The 19,202-nt window shown below is 42.4% G+C and overlaps 1 protein-coding gene across 4 annotated transcripts in view; it reads right to left on the bottom strand.

Moving 5' to 3' along the window:
- ABHD3 (abhydrolase domain containing 3) overlaps window positions 1–19,202 on the bottom strand; it is a 68,658-nt gene that overhangs the window by 25,068 nt on the left and 24,388 nt on the right. For 3 of the 4 annotated variants that reach the window (XR_002730773.3, XM_023207802.3, XM_023207801.3), the window contains exons 5-8: window positions 12,291–12,403; window positions 7,480–7,653; window positions 4,749–4,797; window positions 4,505–4,670 (exon numbers count right to left, since the gene is read on the bottom strand). Coding sequence is in view for 3 of the 4 variants with exons in the window: in XM_023207802.3 (XP_023063570.1) it covers window positions 4,505–4,670; window positions 4,749–4,797; window positions 7,480–7,653; window positions 12,291–12,403 (502 nt within the window). In the remaining variant the exon portion in view is untranslated. Of the gene's footprint in view, window positions 1–1,713; window positions 1,865–4,504; window positions 4,671–4,748; window positions 4,798–7,479; window positions 7,654–12,290; window positions 12,404–19,202 lie in introns of those variants that run through there. The other variant, XM_023207803.3, reaches the window with a different exon arrangement.

Below are 19,202 nucleotides of genomic sequence, written 5' to 3'. Positions count from 1 at the left end.
TGGAGGTTGCAGTGAGCCAAGATTGCGCCACTGCACTCCAGCCTGGGTGACAGAGCAAGACTCTGTTTCAAATAAACAAAAACAAAAACATAGTTGCTATATTTAATATAATTCACCAGTAAGACAGTCTTTTCTATTTTTTTCTTTGAGACGGAGTCTCACTCTGTCGCCCAGGCTGGAGTGCAGTGGTGCAATCGTGGCTCACTGCAACCTCCGCCTCCCTGGTTCAAGCGATTCTCCTGCCTCAGCCTCCTGAGTAGCTGGGACTACAGGCATGCACCACCACACCTGGCTAATTTTTTTATTTTTTAGTAGAGATAAGGTTTCACCATATCGGACAAGCTGGTCTCAAACTGCTGACCTCATGATCTGCCTTGGCCTCCCAAAGTGCTGGGATTACAGGTGTGGGCCATTGTGCATGGCCTCAACAATCTTTTCATACGCTCTATAAATCTACCTTGAGTAAGTATAAACTTTATTTTTTATTTTTTATTTTTTTTGAGACGGAGTCTTGCTTTGTTGCCCAGGCTGGAGTGCAGTGGCGCATCTCGGCTCACTGCAAGCTCTGCCTCCTTGGTTCATGCCATTCTCCTGCCTCAGCCTCCCAGTAGCTGGGACTACAGGCGCGTACCAACACGCCTGGCTAATTTTTTGTATTCTGAGTAGAGACGGGGTTTCACCGTGTTAGCCAGGATGGTCTCGATCTCCTGACCTCGTGATCCGCCTGCCTCAGCCTCCCAAAGTGCTGGGATTACAGGCATGAGCCACTGCGCCTGGCTAAACTTTATTTTTATCTTTTTTATTTTTTATTTGTTTTTGAGACACAGTCTTGCTCTGTAGCCCAGGCTGGAGTACAGTGGTGAAATCTCAGCTCACTGAAACCTCTGCCACCTGGGTTCAAGTGATTCTCCTGCCTCAGTCTCCCGAGTAACTGGGATTACAGGTGCCCACCAGCATGCCCAGCTAATTTTTGTATTTTTAATAGAGATGAGATTTCACCATGTTGGCCAGGCTGGTCTCGAACTCCTGACCTCAAGTGATTTGCCTGCCTCAGCCTCCCAAAGTGCTGGGATTACAGGCGTGCGCCACCCATCTGGCCTGAGTATAAACTTTAAAAGATATGAATTAAAGTTTTTTTTTTTCTCCCATGCTTAGAGGTCAGTGAAAATGTTATGATATAAGGTCTCTAATGGATCAAAACCTGGCATGAGAAGTGTTTTGATTTCAGATACTGCCAAATCTTATCTCCCTAATTAAGACAACCTGGTTGAGGCCAGTGTGGTGGCTCACCTTGTAATCTCAGCACTTTGGGAGGATCTTTGGGGCTAGGAGTTTGAGACTAGCCTGGGCAGCATAGCAAGACTGACCATGTCTTTACAAAAAATGTTAAAAAAAAAAAAAAAAAAAAAGAAAAGCCTGGTGTGGTGGCATGCGCTTATAGTCCTAGCTGACGCTGAGGTGGGAGGACAGTTTGAGCCTAGGAGTTTAAGACTGCAGTAAACTTTTTTTTTTTTTTAGATGGAATTTCACTGTTGTTGCCCAGGCGCAATGGTGCAATCTCAGCTGGCTTATTGCAACCTCCATCTCCTGGGTTCAAGCAGTTCTCCTGCCTCAGCCTCCCAAATAGCTGGGATTACAGGTGCATGCCACCATGCCCGGTTAATTGTGTATTTTTTTTTTTTTTTACTAGAGATGGGATTTCACCATGTTGCTCAGGCTGGTCTTGAACTCCTGACCTCAGGTGATCCACCCACCTCGGCCTCCCAAACTGCTGGGATTAGAGGTGTGAGCCACTTCGCTCGGCCTGGCTGCAGTAAACTATGGTAGTGTCACTGGACTCCGGTCTCGGCGACAGAACGAGATCCTGTGTCCAAAAAAATATATATATAAAATGTGATTGATGCAATAATTACAACTTCACAACTTGGACTGAGTTTTAGGGGCAAATGAGCTAATTAGAGGTAACAGCTTCTCTACCCCACCCCCTTGTAAGAAGAAAAAGGAAGCTAAAATTCAGTGTAAGAGAACTGGAGCCTTCTACAAACTGACTGTTTAGACAACGCTCTACATTTGACCCTTCGCAACACTCAAAAGAATAAACCGATAGCCCTAAAGCAAGGCTCAAACAGCTAAGTTCTTATCAAAAAGTGGTCCTGACTTCATGTCCTCAGCTAGCCACATCCGTCCCAAGGGAAAAAGTGAACATCTATCTTGGGATCAGGTGTGGGAACTTAAGGGGGAATGGCTGATACTATTTTTGCTTTTCCTTTTTCACCAAACATTTAGAGTGTTTCATTTGCCTCTAAAGGAATTATCAAGAGCCTAAACTTCACATTCTGGATACATTCAGAAATTTCTAACGCTGAGAATTACAGTCATATCAGAAGAACAAAAGGCTGGGCCACATTTGAGTCATGTGAAAGATGCTAGCTGCCTGTTCTCTCAGACTGCAGACAATTGTCCACTATTTCAATGTGGCAAGACTATTTTAAAGGCTTGGGAAAGAACAGAAAATAATGAGTTCAAACTTCACCCAAGTGGGTAAGGTTAAAATGTTGGGAATTTTTTGTTGGTAAAAAGGTCAGTGAAATATAAAAACGGGTAGAGAAATACCAGACTTCCTTAATCCAATGAAAATATGCTAAAACAATCACCATGTAAGTCAACTGATATTAAAGTTCACAGTTTCATTTTCTAAATTGTGGTCAAGGCCATAAGTTTCAGCTTCTAAGATTACCTGTCATTAATCATAAATCACACAATAAAATAGAATCTTCTAGAGAAATAATAGGTCATTAAAAAATATATACATATATACACACACACTGGGGGTTATCTGAAAATTTCACAACATGTGTGTTATGTTTATAGTTAGAATCATTTTTTAAATGAAGTATTTGGGGAAAATGGTTTTAATGTATTGAAAGGAAGGAGAGAAAAAATTTTTTGTTTTTTTTTCGAGATGGAGTCTTGCTCTGTCGCCCAGGCTGGAGTGCAGTGATACGATCTCAGCTCACTGCAACCTCCACCTCCTGATTCAAGCAATTCGATTCTCCTGCCTCAGCCTCCCAAGTAGCTGGGATTACAGGCACGTGCCACCACGCCCAGGTACTTTTTGTATTTTTAGTAGAGATGGGGTTTCACCGTGTGGGCCAGGCTGCTCCCTATCTTTGTCATCAAATTTCATATTTCTTGACATAAGAAAGCAGGAAAGTTGGCCGGGCGTGGTGGCTCATGTCTGTAATCCCAGCACTCTGGGAGGCCGAGGTGGGTGGATCGCCTGAGGTCAGGAGTTTGAGACCAGCCTGGCCAACATAGTGAAACCTCATCTCTACTAAAAATACAAAAAATAGCCAGGCATGGTGGCGGGCACCTGTAATCCCAGCTACTTGGGAGGCTGAGGCAGAAGAATTGCTTGAACCCGAGAGGCAGAGGTTGTAGTAAGCAGAGATTGTGCCACTGCATTCCAGCCTGGGTGACAGAGCGAGACTCCATCTCAAAAAAGAAAAAAAAAGCAGTAAAGTTTAGGCTGGGTGTGGTGGCTCACGCCTGTAATCCCAGCACTTTGGGAGAACCAGGCAGGTGAATCACCTGAGGCCAGCAGTTCAAGACCAGCCTGACCAACACGGTGAAACCCTGTCTCTACGAAAATACAAAATTAGCCAGGCATGATGGCGGGTGCCTGTAATCCTAGCTACTTGGGAGGCTGAGGAGGGAGAATTGCTTGAACCCAGGAGGCAGAGGTTGCAGTGAGCCAAGATCATGCCTTTGTATTCCAGCCTGGGTGACAGAGTGAGAAAGAAAGCAGGAAAGTTATTTTTGAATAATTTTCTTTTTTTAAGAGACAGGGTCTCACTCTGTTGCTCAGGCTGTAGTACAGTGGCATGATCATAGCTCACTGCAGCCTCAAATTTCTGGGCTCAAGTGATTCTCCCACCTCAGCCTCCCAAGTATGTGGGACTACAGGCACACACCACCATGCCCAGCTAATTAATTTTCTTTTATACAGTATTCCGGGGAAAAGGAAAGAATGTTTCTCTTCAAATATGACCTTCTAGTCGAAATATGCTTCACTAATTGAGATAATCAAAGCCACTGTGTTTATAAAGCCTCAAGTTCTTTTCCAGCTTAAAAGGGAAGGAAAACTTCAAATTTTTCTGTAGAGGAACCTCAGGAAGAGGCAAGTGATGACAATATTCTCTTGAGGCAAAAAGACTGTAACATAATCTGTCCAAAGAACAGTGTATTTGATAAGAAGGAAAGGTTATAAAAATGAGAACGAGCAAAACAGTGAGTCATAATTTGTTCTGAGCTTCTCACAATGGACTAGATAAGGGTCTGTGAAAATATTTAAGTGATCTGAGACATTTAGATACTATGTTATGAGTATCTAGTTTTTTAAGTAATGGAAATGACACATTTTCTTACTACTATATTTTCTTAAAAAGAACAATATATTAAAAGTTAATTCATGTCAAAATATATAGAAATATGTTAATTTTACCATGACTGGGTGAGAAAACATCATCCACAGAATTTAGACACAATACTGGAATTCCTACTGACGTCAGTCTACGACTCGGACTGGCATCGGTGTAATAATCATCAATTGTTCGGTATCCAAACATGACTGAAGTGAATCGCTTATCAAACTCTCTGATGGATTTAGCCTGAAACACAAAAACAAATCATATCTAGTCTTGCCCCAAAAGAAGAAATAAAAGTATTACATAAAGTTTCTCTCCTACCTTCATGACATGATCCATATCAACTTGTTTTACAAACATATGTCGATGCCTGGAACAAAAGAATTTCAGAAGTAAAAATCAAGGTCATTCCAACTCCATTATACTAAAAAGACTTAAAAACAAACTACTAAACAGCCTAGCACAGGGCACAAAGTTGGCACTCAATAAATATTTGCTTAATCAGGTATGGCAAGATTAGTATAATAATGTTTGTGCTGAAGATATTTTCTTCAAGTACATTTTTTTTTTTTTCTTTTTTGAGACAGGGTCTTTCTTTGTCACCCAGGCTGGAGTGTAGTGGCATGATCACGGTTCACTGCACCTTCCATCTGCTGGGCTTTAGTGATTCCCCCACTGCAGCCCCAAAGTAGCTGGGACTACAGGTGTGTGCCACCACGCCCCACCAATTTTGTGTTTTGGTTTTTTTTTTTTTTTTGTATTTTTTGTAGAGATGGGGTTTCGCCATATTACCCAGGCTGGTCTCGAACTCCTGGACTCAAGGGATCCACCCTCCTCGGCCTCCCAAAGTGCTGGGATTATAGGCATGAGCCACCTTGCCTGGCCTGGTAAAATCTAATCCAGTGTTGGATGTCAACTTCCAGGATAACTATGGTTTTCAGTAAGTCATGTGCAAATCAACAGTACTTTTCAAGTTTATATTTATTAATTCACTTAAAAGTATGTGGTAACAGCTCATAAAAAAAAAAAAGATTATGTACATTGCATGCCTGTATCAAAATATCTCATGTACCCCATAAATATATACACCTATTATGTACTCGCAGAAATTAAAAATTTTAAAAAATTAAACAAAGAAATAAGCAAACAGAAACATCTCTGCTGGACGGGGGGCTCAGGTCTGCAGTCCTAGCACTTTGGGAGGCTGCGGTGGATGGATTGCCTGAGTTCAGGAGTTCGAGACCAGCCTTGGCAACATGGCAAAACCCCGTCTCTACAAAACATAAAATAATGAGCCAGGTGTGGTGGTATGGGCCTGTAGTCCCAGCTACTTGAGAGGCTGAGATGGGAGGCTCACTTGAGCCTAGGAGGTTCAGGCTGCAGTGAGCCATGATCACATCACTGCACTCCAGCGTGGGCGATAGAGAGAGACCCTTTCTTAAAAAAAAAAAGAAAGAAAGAAAGAAAGAAAAAAGAAAATGCACAAACAATTCCAGAGAAAACTGATGCAAAGACAGTATTTTGGTAGTATAAGAACTGTGAGGGCTGAGATTATCCAAGTGAACTGCATTCTCCTGTCTCTAAAACATACTATGCTCATAAGCTCACCCTTAAGGAGCCGTATTATTCAGCAATGAAAGTACTTAATACATTACTTACTTATTTTTTTTTTTTTTTTTGAGACGGAGTCTCGCTCTGTCGCCCGGGCTGGAGTACAGTGGCTGGATCTCAGCTCACTGCAAGCTCCGCCTCCCAGGTTTACGCCATTCTCCTGCCTCAGCCTCCCGAGTAGCTGGGACTACAGGCGCCAGCCACCTCGCCCGGCTAGCTTTTTGTATTTTTTAGTAGAGACGGGGTTTCACCGTGTTAGCCAGGATGGTCTCGAACTCCTGACCTCGTGATCCGCCCGTCTCGGCCTCCCAAAGTGCTGGGATTACAGGCTTGAGCCACCGTGCCCGGCCAATACATTACTTATTATCCAGGAAAGACTTAGGTATTATTAAGATTAGCAACAAGTAGAAATCCAGGGAAACAGCCCATCACACACTTAACACATTCCATACTAACATTTTTAGTCTTTTAGAATAATTTAGAATGGTGATTAGAATAGTAACCTTCAATAGTGTGCCTTCACTAAAAATGGGGCACATACTTTAGGGGTTGTACAAGACAATCCACTGGGGTTCAGAAAGAAAACATTACAACTTTTAGCTATATTTTTAACTTATGCTTAAATTTTAACTTATACTTACATTTTTTATTTATATGCATTTACAACAAAGATAATATTTTGGTACAGTAGTAAATTTATTCAGTGTGTAAATACATATACATATATTGGTAGTATTATGCTTTAAACTTTTTTATTGTTGGGGCATGTAATCAAAACATTTGGAGACAACAGGATTTTTTTTTTTTTTTTTTTTTTTGAGACAGAGTCTTGCTCTGTCACCCAGGTTGGAGTGCAGTGGTATGATCTCGGCTCACTGCAACCTCCGCCTCCTGGGTTCAAGCGATTCTCCTGCCTCAGCCTCCTGAACAGCTGGGACTACAGGTGTGCACCACCATGCCCAGCTAATTTTTTTGTATTTTTAGTAGAGATGGGGTTTCACCATGTTGGCCAGGATGGTCTTGATCTCCTGACCTTGTGATCCCTCCGCCTCGGCCTCGGCCTCCCAAAGTGCTGGGATTACAGGTGTGAGCCACCAGGCCCAGCCCTGGAGACAACAGATTTTTTTTTTTTGAGATGGAGTTTCGCTCTTGTTGCCCAGGCTGGAGTGCAATAGCGCAATCTTGGCTCACTGCAACCTCCGCCTCCCAGGTTCAAGTGATTCTCCTGCCTCAGCCTTCCTAGTAGTTGGGATTACAGGCATGTGCCACCACGCCCAGCTAATTTTGTATTTTTAGTAGAGACGGGGTTTCTCCACGTTGGTCAGGCTGGTCTCCAACTCCCGACCTCAGGTGATCCGCCCACCTCGGGCTCCCAAAGTGCCGGGATTACAGGCATGAGCCACCGCGCCTGGCGAGATAACAGATTTTAAAGATGACTCACTTATTAACTGAAGACTGAAGGCAGGTTGTCAAATAGTAATTAAAAAGCAGCCAGTTCAGTGGTTTCTCCAATGACTCTGAGCAAGCGAAGGTGTTCCAACCAACAGAAAAAGTTGCAGCTGCCATCAAAGGAGTTTTAGACCCAATTTTGCCCAGGTAATTTAGCAGCAGCATTCTTAAAATGGGGAGAAACAGGAAACTCAGTGATTATTTTGTTATATCACACAGGACATCCATTGCTAACTACAGACTTTATGTTAACTATGGAGAAGAAAATATAAACTAGTGTTTAAGTCCTCTATCATGGAAAAGCATGCAAACATCTTCATTCTTTCCTTATATTCATATATTTATTTGTCTTGCAGTCAACTATGTGGTCAATGGGACAAATCATAGTAATTCCTTATATATGGATCCTATGAAGTTAAACATAAGAGAAATCCACCCTAAGAGAGGTTTTCAAATGTGACTGCATGCTGGAATCACCCAGAGTATTTTTTGTGTGTGTGCTTTTCTGAGACAGAGTCTCACTCTGTCACCCAGCCTGGAGTGCAGTGGTGTGATCTCGGTCCTCTGCAACATCCACCTCCTGGGTTCAAACGATTCTCCTGCCTCAGCCTCCCAAGTAGCTGGGATTACAGGCATGCATCACCACGCCTTGGTAATTTTTTGTATTTTTAGTAGAGACAGGGTTTCATCGTGTCGACCAGGCTAGTTTTGAACTCCTGACCTCAAGTGATCTGCACACCTCAGCCTCCCAAAGTGCTAAGATTACAGCCTTTGCACCTGGCCTTGTTTTTCTTTCTTTCTTTCTCTCTCTCTCTTTTTTTTTTTTTTTTTGAGATAGGCTCTGTAGCCCAGGCTGGAGTGCAGTGACACAATCACACTTAGGGCAGCCTTGATCTCCTAGGCTAAGTGATCCTCTCACCTTACCCTCCCCAGTATCTGGGACTATATGAGTCTGCCATCATGCCCAGCTAATGAAAGAAAAAAAGAATTAAAAAAAAAAAAAATAGAGATGAGGTCTCACTATCTTGCTCAGGCTGGTCTCTAGCTCCTGGGGAGTTTGTAAATGACTACTGATGTCTGGGTCTCACCCTGAGAGATTGTGAGTTAGCTGGTCTGGATCGCTACCTTACCTTGTGGCAAGTTTCTAAATCGCTCTCTAGCCCAGACTTTCTGATCTGTGGCAGAACAGTTGACCCCCAAAGTAACTTGTTTTCTCTTTCTATTCCTGTTATTTGTCTTTATTTCCTAAGACATATTTTCTTCTTTTCTTTTTGTTCTATTAATTTTCTTGATTCTATGCTAATTCTGTTTTGGTAAGAGAGATCATAATCATGTCTAATCTACATACACAATGTTGAAAATCTAAAGTTTAACGCTGCCAAGTAATGGGATGATATCCTAATTGTTTCTCATTATATTTTTTTGTACTTGATTTCTTCAATTGTCCAGGTTTTGAAATAGGAGAAATGGGTTACAATTCTCCCTCATTCTTTTTTCCAGTCCAAATGACTTGCAGGGGTGAATGTGATGAGGTTTTAGATGGAAAGTGGACATTTAGCTTTTGAAAATGATCCTTCACAACAACTGAACTAAATGTACACAGTATTGTGGTTCACCAAACCATATATAGGACAGTGCTTACTCTTCTGCAAAGGGTTCATTGTAGAGTCCTAGTTTTGGTGGCCTTACTCTTTGATGGGAGGTCAGGTATTGTTGGGAGGCTGGTAAAATGTACAGATTGGAAGGGCTTGAAGGGAAACTCAGGACTAGGAAGATTCAGAAGTAGATATGACCAAGCAGGTGGGATACATCTTGGTTATTACTCAGAAACAAAATGATGCCAAGATGTTATCCCCAAAAAGACCGTTTTACTTCTATACGAAAAGGACCCTATTTCTCACCAAAAGAAAAAAACAAGCTAGAGAGAGAGAGAGAGAGAGAGAGAGAGAGAGAGAGAGAGAGACAGAGAAATAACCCCTGGATTAAGAGACTTAAAAGGCATACCAATCTCAATGTATAGACTTTTTCTGGCTCCTAACTAAACTAAAACCAAACAAGCCAACAGACTATTTGGGATATGTGAACACTTACTCAATACTGGATGATAGTTTCAAATTAGTGTTAATTTTGTTCAGGTGTAATAATAGTAATATGGTTTTGTTGTTGTTGTTGCTTGTTTTTTAAGATAAACTCCAGCCGGGTGCAGTGGCTCACGCCTATAATCCCAGCACTTTGGGAGGCTGAGGCAGGCAGATCACGAGGTCAGGAGTTTGAGACCAGCCTGGCCAACATAGTGAAACCCCCTCTCTACTAAAAATACAAATATTAGCTGGGCATGGTGGTGGGCACCTGTAATCCCAGCAACTCGTGAGGCTGAAGCAGGAGAATCACTTGAATCCAGGAGGCAGAGGTAGCAGTGAGCTAAGATCGCACCACTGCACTCCAGCCCAGGTGACAGTGGGAGACTCCATCTCAACAACAACAAAGGTAAACTCCACTTTTTTTTTTTGAGATGGAGTTTTGCCCTCGTTGCCCAGGCTGGAGTGCAATAGCACAATGTCGGCTCACCGCAACCTCTGCCTCCCAGGTTCAAGAGATTCTCCTGCTTCAGCCTCCCGAGTAGCTGGGATTACAGGCAAGCACCACCATGCCAGGCTAATTTTGTATTTTTAGTAGAGACAGGGTTTCTCCACATTGGTCAGGCTGGTCTCGAACTCCCAAACTCAGGTGATCCACCTGCCTTGGCCTCCCAAAGTGCTGGGATTATAGGTGTGAGCCACTGCGCCCGGCCTTTTTTTGTGTGTGTTTTTGTGTGTGTGAGACAGAGTCTTGCTCTGTCGCCCAGGCTGGAGTGCAGTGGTGTGATCTCAGCCCTCTGCAACCTCCACCTCCTGGGTTCAAGTGATTCTCCTGCCTCAGTCTCCCGAGTAGCTGGGATTACAGGCATGCATCACCACGCCCTGGTAATTTTTTGTATTTTTAGTAGAGACAGGGTTTCATCGTGTTGACCAGGCTGGTTTTGAACTCCTGACCTCAGGTGGTCTGCCTGCCTCAGCCTCTCAAAGAGTTGGGACTACAGGTGTAAGACACTATGCCTGGCCCACCTTTTAGAGATACCAACTATTTTTAAGTGATGTCTGAGATTTGGTTCACAACAATCAGAGTTGAGAGGGAAAGGAGGGGGTGACACTGATGAAACGAGATGATCCATGAGTTGCTGGCATTTGGCCCCAGGGGCATCACAGACTCTATCACAGGGAGTACCCTAGTCCATGGGGCGCTGGGCATAAGGATCATCCATGGACTGTTTTTGTGTGTTGCATCTCCATAAGAAAAAATGTGTCAACATATAAAACACATCCCCAAGTGGTAAGCCCACTTGTGATCGTGTCACAGTGCTAGGCAACTAGAAGGGATGCTTCCGTCGAACAATTCACGAGACATTAATATTCAACCAGCTGTAAAGGCCAATGGTCAAGTTCTGCCTTCAGGCACTGAGGCTTCAATGTGGCATGAATAGACATTTCCCACGAGCGTCTGAATAGAGAATCTGGACCTGTTTATGTAAGTTCTGGCCTTTAAAAAAGCCAAGCATTTATATGATTAAGGGAAAAGTTCAGCTCTCACCCTGTCCTTTAAGGTTCACATTATGGGGGAAAGGAAAGAGAAGCTAAAGTCTGTCCACTAAGCACAATTCAGAGATTCTGCTTGGGTTTTCTCCATTGATTTGAGAGTTCTTCCTTTAGTAGGTCAAGTCAGACCTTCCATGCTAATGTAAGAAATGTATTCTTTTCTTGTTAGTTTTAAGTTTATCAGAATCTAAAAAGCCGTGGTTAAAGGCCTGTTTTTTAGAGTCTGTCATTTATAAATGCTGTTCATTTTCTTTTAAAAAAATTAATTTTTTTTCTTTTTCACAGCCACTGGCTGTAGAAAAATGCTGTTCATTTTCAAGTGAATAAACTCCTACGATGTTCTAAAAACTGAAATGACAGATAAACCAATTATAAAATTATGAAAAAAACATCATTTTCTATCTTAAGTATTTGCTGATTTAAAAAACTAGTTTTGGACAATGGCTTCGGGAATCGAAAAGCATAGTAAAATTTCAGACAATAAAAATTTTGGATTTCCTTAAGCTCACCATCAGTAGAACCACAAAAAACCCCAAAAACAATTAGTAGAAATAAGGCTAAATAGAAAAGTTCCAAATAAGCCCCAAAGTAATGGCAAGCAGCACAAATCACAATATCTGTATGCTTAAAATAGCAGCTGGAGTAGGGGGTTAACAAAACTTCAGTTTCTAGGAGCGCACTCCACAGTAGGTTCATTTGCCCAGCAACAAAACAAAACAAAACAAAATACCACCTGGGGAAAAATAATTTGAAGGCCACTGCAGCTGGAGAGAGCAATAAGTGATTATTTCTGTAACTGGAGTGATGAAAGTCATGCTACAAGTTCAGCTTCAGAACGCAGCTCCAGGGATGGCTGGGAGCGCGTCAGGAATCAGAAGGTCAACATGGCAGCCGCTGAGTGATGCAATCAACTTCATGGGCTTCAGACAAGCCTTCAGGCTCACAAAATCCGCAGTCACAGAGACCCGTCGTTAAGAAAAATATTAAAATTCACCCGAATTAATTCTTTCCTTTCTTCGTTCATTCAACCGCATTTAATAAATAAAATACGATAAACATCATCAGACATGTATTTAAAAAGTGTCCATAGAGCTAGCTTATAGCCCTCTCAAAGAGACAGCCAATAAAATAGCTTCCCTCTCAGAGATTATTTTAGAAAGGAAAACCTTACCCTCCCATTGAAACCCCTGCTGCCAGGAAAGGAGCAGAAGGGTACAGGCTGTGTACATGGTGAATAACTGTCTCCAAGTCTTCGGTGTTAGCACAACAGTAAGTCCTTGGCGTCTGGAAGTAGTGACAAGCAAAGCACAAAAATTAGAATGTGAGGTTAATGATTTGTAAAATGCAGAAATGTAAACAGGAGCAAGAAGTCATACATATGAGAAAATAACCTTTGCACCTACTGTAGTATTAATAATTTATCATTTTCCTGTCTTGCAGTGCACATATATGCCATTTAAAGTCAGCACAGTTAGAGTTGGCACTAACAAAAAGACCATGAACATGCAAGGAAGGCTTGATGCAGATGGGGCAAGACCAATACAAATACCTTAAATTTTAGTACCATACGCAAATGTGTCTCCAACTTAACTAGAGCAGTTTAGGAAAAAAAAAAAAACAGAGAATTATGCTTCTATTAAACAAAGAACAACCTGTAACCCCAAAGCCAAAAATAACTTTTTTTTTTTTTTTTTTGGTAGGACAGGGTCTTGCACTGTCACTCAGGCTAGATTGCAGTACCATGATCACAGCTCATTGCAGGCTTGGCCTCCCAGGCTCAAGCAATCCTCTGACCTCAAACTCCCAAGTAGCTGGAACCACAGGTACAGGCCACCACAAACAGAGAATTTTTTAACAATGTTTTGTAGAGACAGGGGGTCTTGCTATGTTGTCCAGGCTAGTCTTGAACTCCTGGGTTCCAGCGATTCACCTGCTTTGGCCTCCCAAAGTGTTCAGATTATAGGCATGAGCCTGTGCCTGGCCCAAAGTAACTTTAAAAATATTTTTTTTTTGAGATGGAGTTTCACTCTGTTGCCCAGGCTGGAGTGCAGTGGTGTGATCTTGGCTCACTGTAACCTCTGCCTCCTAGGTTCAAGTAATTCTCCTGCCTCAGTCCCCTGAGTAGCTGGGGTTACAAACACCCACCACCATGCCCGGCTAATTTCTGCATTTTTAGTAGAGATGGGATTTCACCATGTGGACCAGGCTGATCTTGAACCCCTGACCTCAAGTGATCTGCCCACCTCAGCATCCCAAAGTGCTGGGATTACAGGTGTGAGCCACTATGCCCGGCCTATTGTTTTTGTATTTTTCGTAGAGACAGGGTTTCACCATGTTGGCCAGGCTGGTCTGGAACTCCTGACCTCAAATGATCTGCCCACCCCGGCCTCCCACAGTGCTGAGATTATAGGCGTGAGCCACTGTGCCCGGCCAAATATTTTCTTTTCTAATAGTACGTATATACAGATAGCCTCAGCTGTACTACTGCAGTAGGCACTTAAAATGTTAAAATATGTAAAGTTGATCATGCTTCAATATATAATGCATTTAAACAAATGGTTTTCATGTGAACGTCATCAATAAGGGCTCTGTAGCAGAAGAGCAGAAAAGCATCACGGATACTTTACTTGAGATCTGGGAGGAGGGGGCAATCCTCTCTGTAGAATATATGTGAGTGCGTGTGTGTCAGAATTAAGTATATGTGGGGCCGGGCACGGTGGCTCAAGCCTGTAATCCCAGCACTTCGGGAGGCTGAGACGGGTGGATCACGAGGTCAGGAGATCGAGACCATCCTGGTTAACATGGTGAAACCCCATCTCTACTAAAAAATACAAAAAACTAGCCGGGTGAGGTGGCAGGCGCCTGTAGTCCCAGCTACTCGGGAGGCTGAGGCAGGAGAATGGCGTAAACCCGGGAGGCGGAGCTTGCAGTGAGCTGAGATCCAGCCACTGCACTCCAGCCTGGGTGACAGAGCGAGACTCCGTCTCAAAAAAAAAAAAAAAAAAAAAGAAGAAGAATTAAGTATTTGTGAGAAAAAATAACCAGAAATTTAATAACAAGGAGGGGAATCTGGTAACATTACTTTAAGAAAACATGGAAACTAGTTATCTACACCACCCAATTTCATGACATCAATAAACCATGATCATACTAGGAAGGTTTTGTATTACCCAGTGTTCAATCACTATTGAGTAGCCTGAGAAAATTATAATTTTTAACAATTGCCTCAGTTAAACTCATCCCTAAAACACAGCCTATTCCCTACTGGCATCTTTTTGATATCTGCAAATATGTGACTCTCCAAAACAAAAACGTTAACCTGACAATATTTTCCATGGCTAACATTTATAGAAACATTAAATGTGTGTCCACAAAATCCTGAGGAAGACTCCAGTGTTTCTATTTTATAAATGAGGAAACTGAACTGAGAGGTTAAATAACTCCTGTAACATCTTAACAGCTAATAAGTGACTATGCTCAGATACTTAAAAAAAAAAAAACTTTGTGACTGAATGCACTTCAGTCACAAAGGGGAGCACAAATTCAACGTAAAATCTAAATAGAAAATATTTTATCCTAGGCTCATTCATAGTGACTTCAGAATTTGTCATGAGAACCTGGGTGATGAAATCATCCTTACTCAGCATTTTGATTGAGTCTATTCACACTGCACAGCTTTAAAATTTCTGAATTATTTATGAATAGTCCCCAACATATATTGCTATTATACAGGCTTTAACTATATGTGTATATGTAAGATGCATACATATAGACACATACAGAGTTAGGGCATAAGAAAAAGCCCTAAGGAAAACTGCTAGGATCACAGAATCTTTGTGTCAAAAGGACCATAGATGTCACTTGGTTCCTTATTCGTACACAAGGAAATTAAGGCCCGGCAAGGTTGAGTAATTTGCCAAAGGTCACAGATTAGCAGAGGCTGCATTATATGTTTGTAGTAAGAACCTAATTCTTGTAAAGCACCAGGGTTCCATAAGGTATAGAGTGAATAAATCAATATCTGGTACCCTCAGATACAGGGACTGATTTTTCCCTAAATGTTTTTCTCCAAATAGATTGCATTAAGATCAATACTGATAATATTGCCAATGAAGGAGTGTGGATTTCTGGCACTGCCTTCATTCTAGATAAAGCACTATACAATCTGATGTATTATTTTCTTTTATAATAGTATAGCCATATAGCCCCAGCTGTGCTACACTGCAATAGACACTTAAAATGTTAAAGTATGTAAAGCTAGGCAGGTGTAGTGGCATATGCCTGTAGTCCCAGCTACTTGGGAAGCTGAGGTGGGCTGATCACTTGAGCCCAGCAGTTTGAGAGCACCCTGGGCAACACAGCAAGACCCCCGTCTCTTAAAAAACAAAAAACAAAAACAGAATTAGCCAGGTGTGGTAGAGGATCACCTGAGACTGGGAGATAGAGGCTGCTGTGAGCTGTGATCATGACACTGCACTCCAGCCTTAGTGACAGATTGAGACTGTCTCAAAATGAATAAATAAACTATATAAAGCTCTTTATGCCTCAATACATAATGATCCAATGGTATAGATCGACAGTTTCCAGAACTCTGAAACTCAGCAAATCTGGAACCTTTCCATCATAGTCAGCCTCCTGCTAGCTCCTCCCCTGGCTTCCCCGGTGGCTCTGCTAGCTTTCCATTTCCTACCTAGTCACTGTCACTTTTCCCCCAACCCCAAATGCAGGTAGGTATTCATTCCCAAAAGTTTTGTTTTAGGCTTGTATCTGCTTATTTTCTGGTCAATACCCAGTTCTTGAAGCTCTCATCTACTCCCATATCTTCATCAACCACCTCTCCCCAGTGACTGAACCTAAACCTCCACTGTCACTTTCATCCTCAGCTCCAGATCCAAATTTCCAACTTCCAGCAGGCAGCTGCCCTATAATGTTCTACCAGTACTTCAGACTCAAAATGCACAAAGATTAACCCATTTTCCTCTTCATGAAAACTCCCAACGCTTCTCCTAACTTCCCATTTCCCTATAAATGGCATTTACATTTTCCTAGTTAAAATGGTGGGCGACATGGCCTTCTCCGTCTCCCTTAACCGCATAGCTGATAAACTGCCCAATCCTGTAGCTTCTTCCTTTTCAGTGAAAGGACACTCCTCTCCACTCCAGTACAGGGCTGGTAAGCTGGATTCTCTCCAAAGGACCCTGAAGCAAGGATGTGAGTGCCAGCAGTTCATTTGGAAGGGGACACCAGGAAGCACCCGCAGGAGAGTGGCAGAGTGAGTCAGGAAAGGCAGGAAGTCAGTAAGAAAAATATACCAGGCAGTTTATGGCTGTGGGCAACTGGGACTCAAGCTCCCTGGGATAGTCTGGGAGACTGTCGAACAAGGCTTACAATGATCCCCACCAGTGGCAAGTGAGCTACTTATCCACCAATTCCCTTTCAGCCACTGGTTGAAGGCTCTCCTGGAGGATGTTACCTCCCCGGTACTTCTGGTCTGCCTAAGCGCAGTTCCAGCAGCTCCAGTGGCTAGAGAAGGTCCCCAGTCACAGAGATGCAGGAAGCCCTCAAAAAGGCATACATGGGAATGGTAAGTGCCAAGGGGTAAGGATGTAGCACCAGCTGTCTTTGCTACAAGGCCTTTTTGCCTCTCACCTGGACTGCCACAAAACTTAACCAGTTAACTCCCAATTTTTCCTGATAATCATTCACAATCCTACATTCAATGCACTATCAGATTAATCTTCCTAATGAACACTTCCAGCTGTAATCATGACAGTCTTTCTGCTTAAAATTTCTCATTAGCTTTCCACTGCCTACTGAATTAAGCCTCTGCCAAGCATTCAAGACTTTCCACAATATGATGCCGAGCAACCCTACCAGCTCTGTGTTTTATTATTTCTCCAGTGTACAGACACAGACCAATGGGATACTGTTCTCTTGCCTGCTAGGCCCCTTAATATCCTTGCCACCTGTGTGACCTTCACCTGCCTGGTGTCCTTCGCTGTCAACCTTGCCTGTTGAAATTGTGCATGGAATAAATGCCACAACAAGGCTGTGCATGGTGACTCATACCTGTAATCCCAGCACTTTGGGAGGCTGAGGAGAGCAGATCACTTGAGGTCAAGAGTTCAAGACCAGCTTGGCCAACATGGTGAAACCCCCCATCTACCAAAAAATACAAAAGTTAGCCAGGCATGGTGGCACATGCCTGTAATCCCAACTACTTGGTCTTGATCTCCTGACCTTGTGATTCGCCCGTCTCGGCCTCCCAAAGTGCTGGGATTACAGGCTTGAGCCACGGCGCCCGGCCCAGTCCCAACTACTTGGGAGGTTGAGGTGGGAGGATAGATTGAACCTGGGAAGCAGAGGTTGCAGTGAGCCAAGATCATGCCACTGCACTCCAGCCTGGGTGACAGAGTGAGACCCTGTCTCAAAAAAATAAATAAATGTCACAACAGGTGAGACTTGGCCCCTGTCTTTTAGGACCTCACAGCTGTTCTCAATCCTGCTCCTAATTGCCCTGTCCAGCCTGCTCCATGCCCTGTCCCACGTGGGTCTCTATCACTGTCTTTTCGCCTCTAGCTCTGTTAATAAACCCTTGTCAAACTGAACTGACACACAGGACTAAAAGGGAGGAGACCAATTAATTAATAAGTTCTGATATGCACAACTATGCAGTTCTACCACACAGCCTCTTGCTACTTGATGGGTTCCAATAGGAAACATCATCTGTCTTCTTTCTTCACAGGATCTGAAGTTAGAAATAAGCAGAGCCTACAGAACTTGGGACCCATTAAAGATTCACCCAGAACACACAGCAAAGACAGTTAAGGGGCAGTAAATTGAATCGGCAGGCTCTGCAGAAACCGTCTTCAGGCCTGAAGATACAACTGGAAGCTTTTTAGACAAAAGACTCTGGTTAAATTCTGTTACTCAGGCTACTAATGCAACTGGCAGCTATCCTTCCGGGAGATGAAATCACATCTAATCAGAAGAGGGATGAAGGAAGAGGTGGGAGGATTCGGCTGGGTGGGGAAACTCCTTCTGGGTGGGATGAGGATGGGAAAAATGTGAAAAATCCAAAAGATATATGACTTCCAGTAGATATTTGGACATAAACATTCAGTAAGTTAGAATAATTTGATAATAATTACAAACCAAGGTTGTTTAAATTATCCAACTGTGACTATGATCAGAGAGCAATGACAGTAATTTATTTATTTTCATTATTTTTTTATAGAAATGCAGTCTCATTATGTTGCTCAGGCTGGTCTCAAACTCCTGGGCTCAAGCAATCCTCCTGCCTCAGCCTCCCAAAGTTCTGGGACTACAGGCGTGAGCCACCATGCCTGGCCAACAACAGTAATTTAATGGCTGAAAGAGGTTAGTTTTAAAAAATGCACTTAAGAGAATGAAATATAATTACTACTATTCATATATAAAAGAAAAACAATAAAGTATATATTTTATATTTACCTATGGACTACATCTAATTTATCCTTCTTAATCAACTAAGGCTTCTTAAAAGCTGACAAACTGATTTCTCCTAACCTGAAAGACAATTTTTTTGTACCAGATTTAGAAATTCTGTTTTAGAATTAATTCTCTTCATTAAAAAAACAATTTTTGACCTAGACTCAAATTTTAAAATTCCCTCTGTTAATCAGGTAGCTAGACTCTCCCTAGCTATTCTTGGAGGAGATTAATTTGCTAATCTGTCGTGGAAGCCATAACTCAGAATCCTTCTCTCTCAGGGCTGGGGTTACCGCACTTCCAATGCTGAACTAAGCTATCTACAATTTTAGTTTTCTGTCCAGCAAAGTGAAAACTGAAAAAGACACAGGAATGCCTCGTAAAAAAATCATTGACGTTTCATATTTACTTAACTGTAATGTTTGATGATCATCAGGATCTTAGAACTTTTCATTGCGTATTCCACTCTCAAGTACTTAATGATCTGTACTCAAATATTTGATAAGATGCATTTAAATGAACTCTGTGATTCCTGTGTGGTTGTGGGCCTCCCCAAAAGGAACAATCCTTTTAAAATAGGACTAATTACACTCTATAATCGATCTCTACCGTG

This window comes from Piliocolobus tephrosceles, chromosome 18 (assembly GCF_002776525.5).
Source record: "Piliocolobus tephrosceles isolate RC106 chromosome 18, ASM277652v3, whole genome shotgun sequence".
In the NCBI taxonomy this organism is placed as follows: Eukaryota; Metazoa; Chordata; class Mammalia; order Primates; family Cercopithecidae; genus Piliocolobus; species Piliocolobus tephrosceles.
This window is presented reverse-complemented; position numbering and strand designations above follow the sequence as displayed.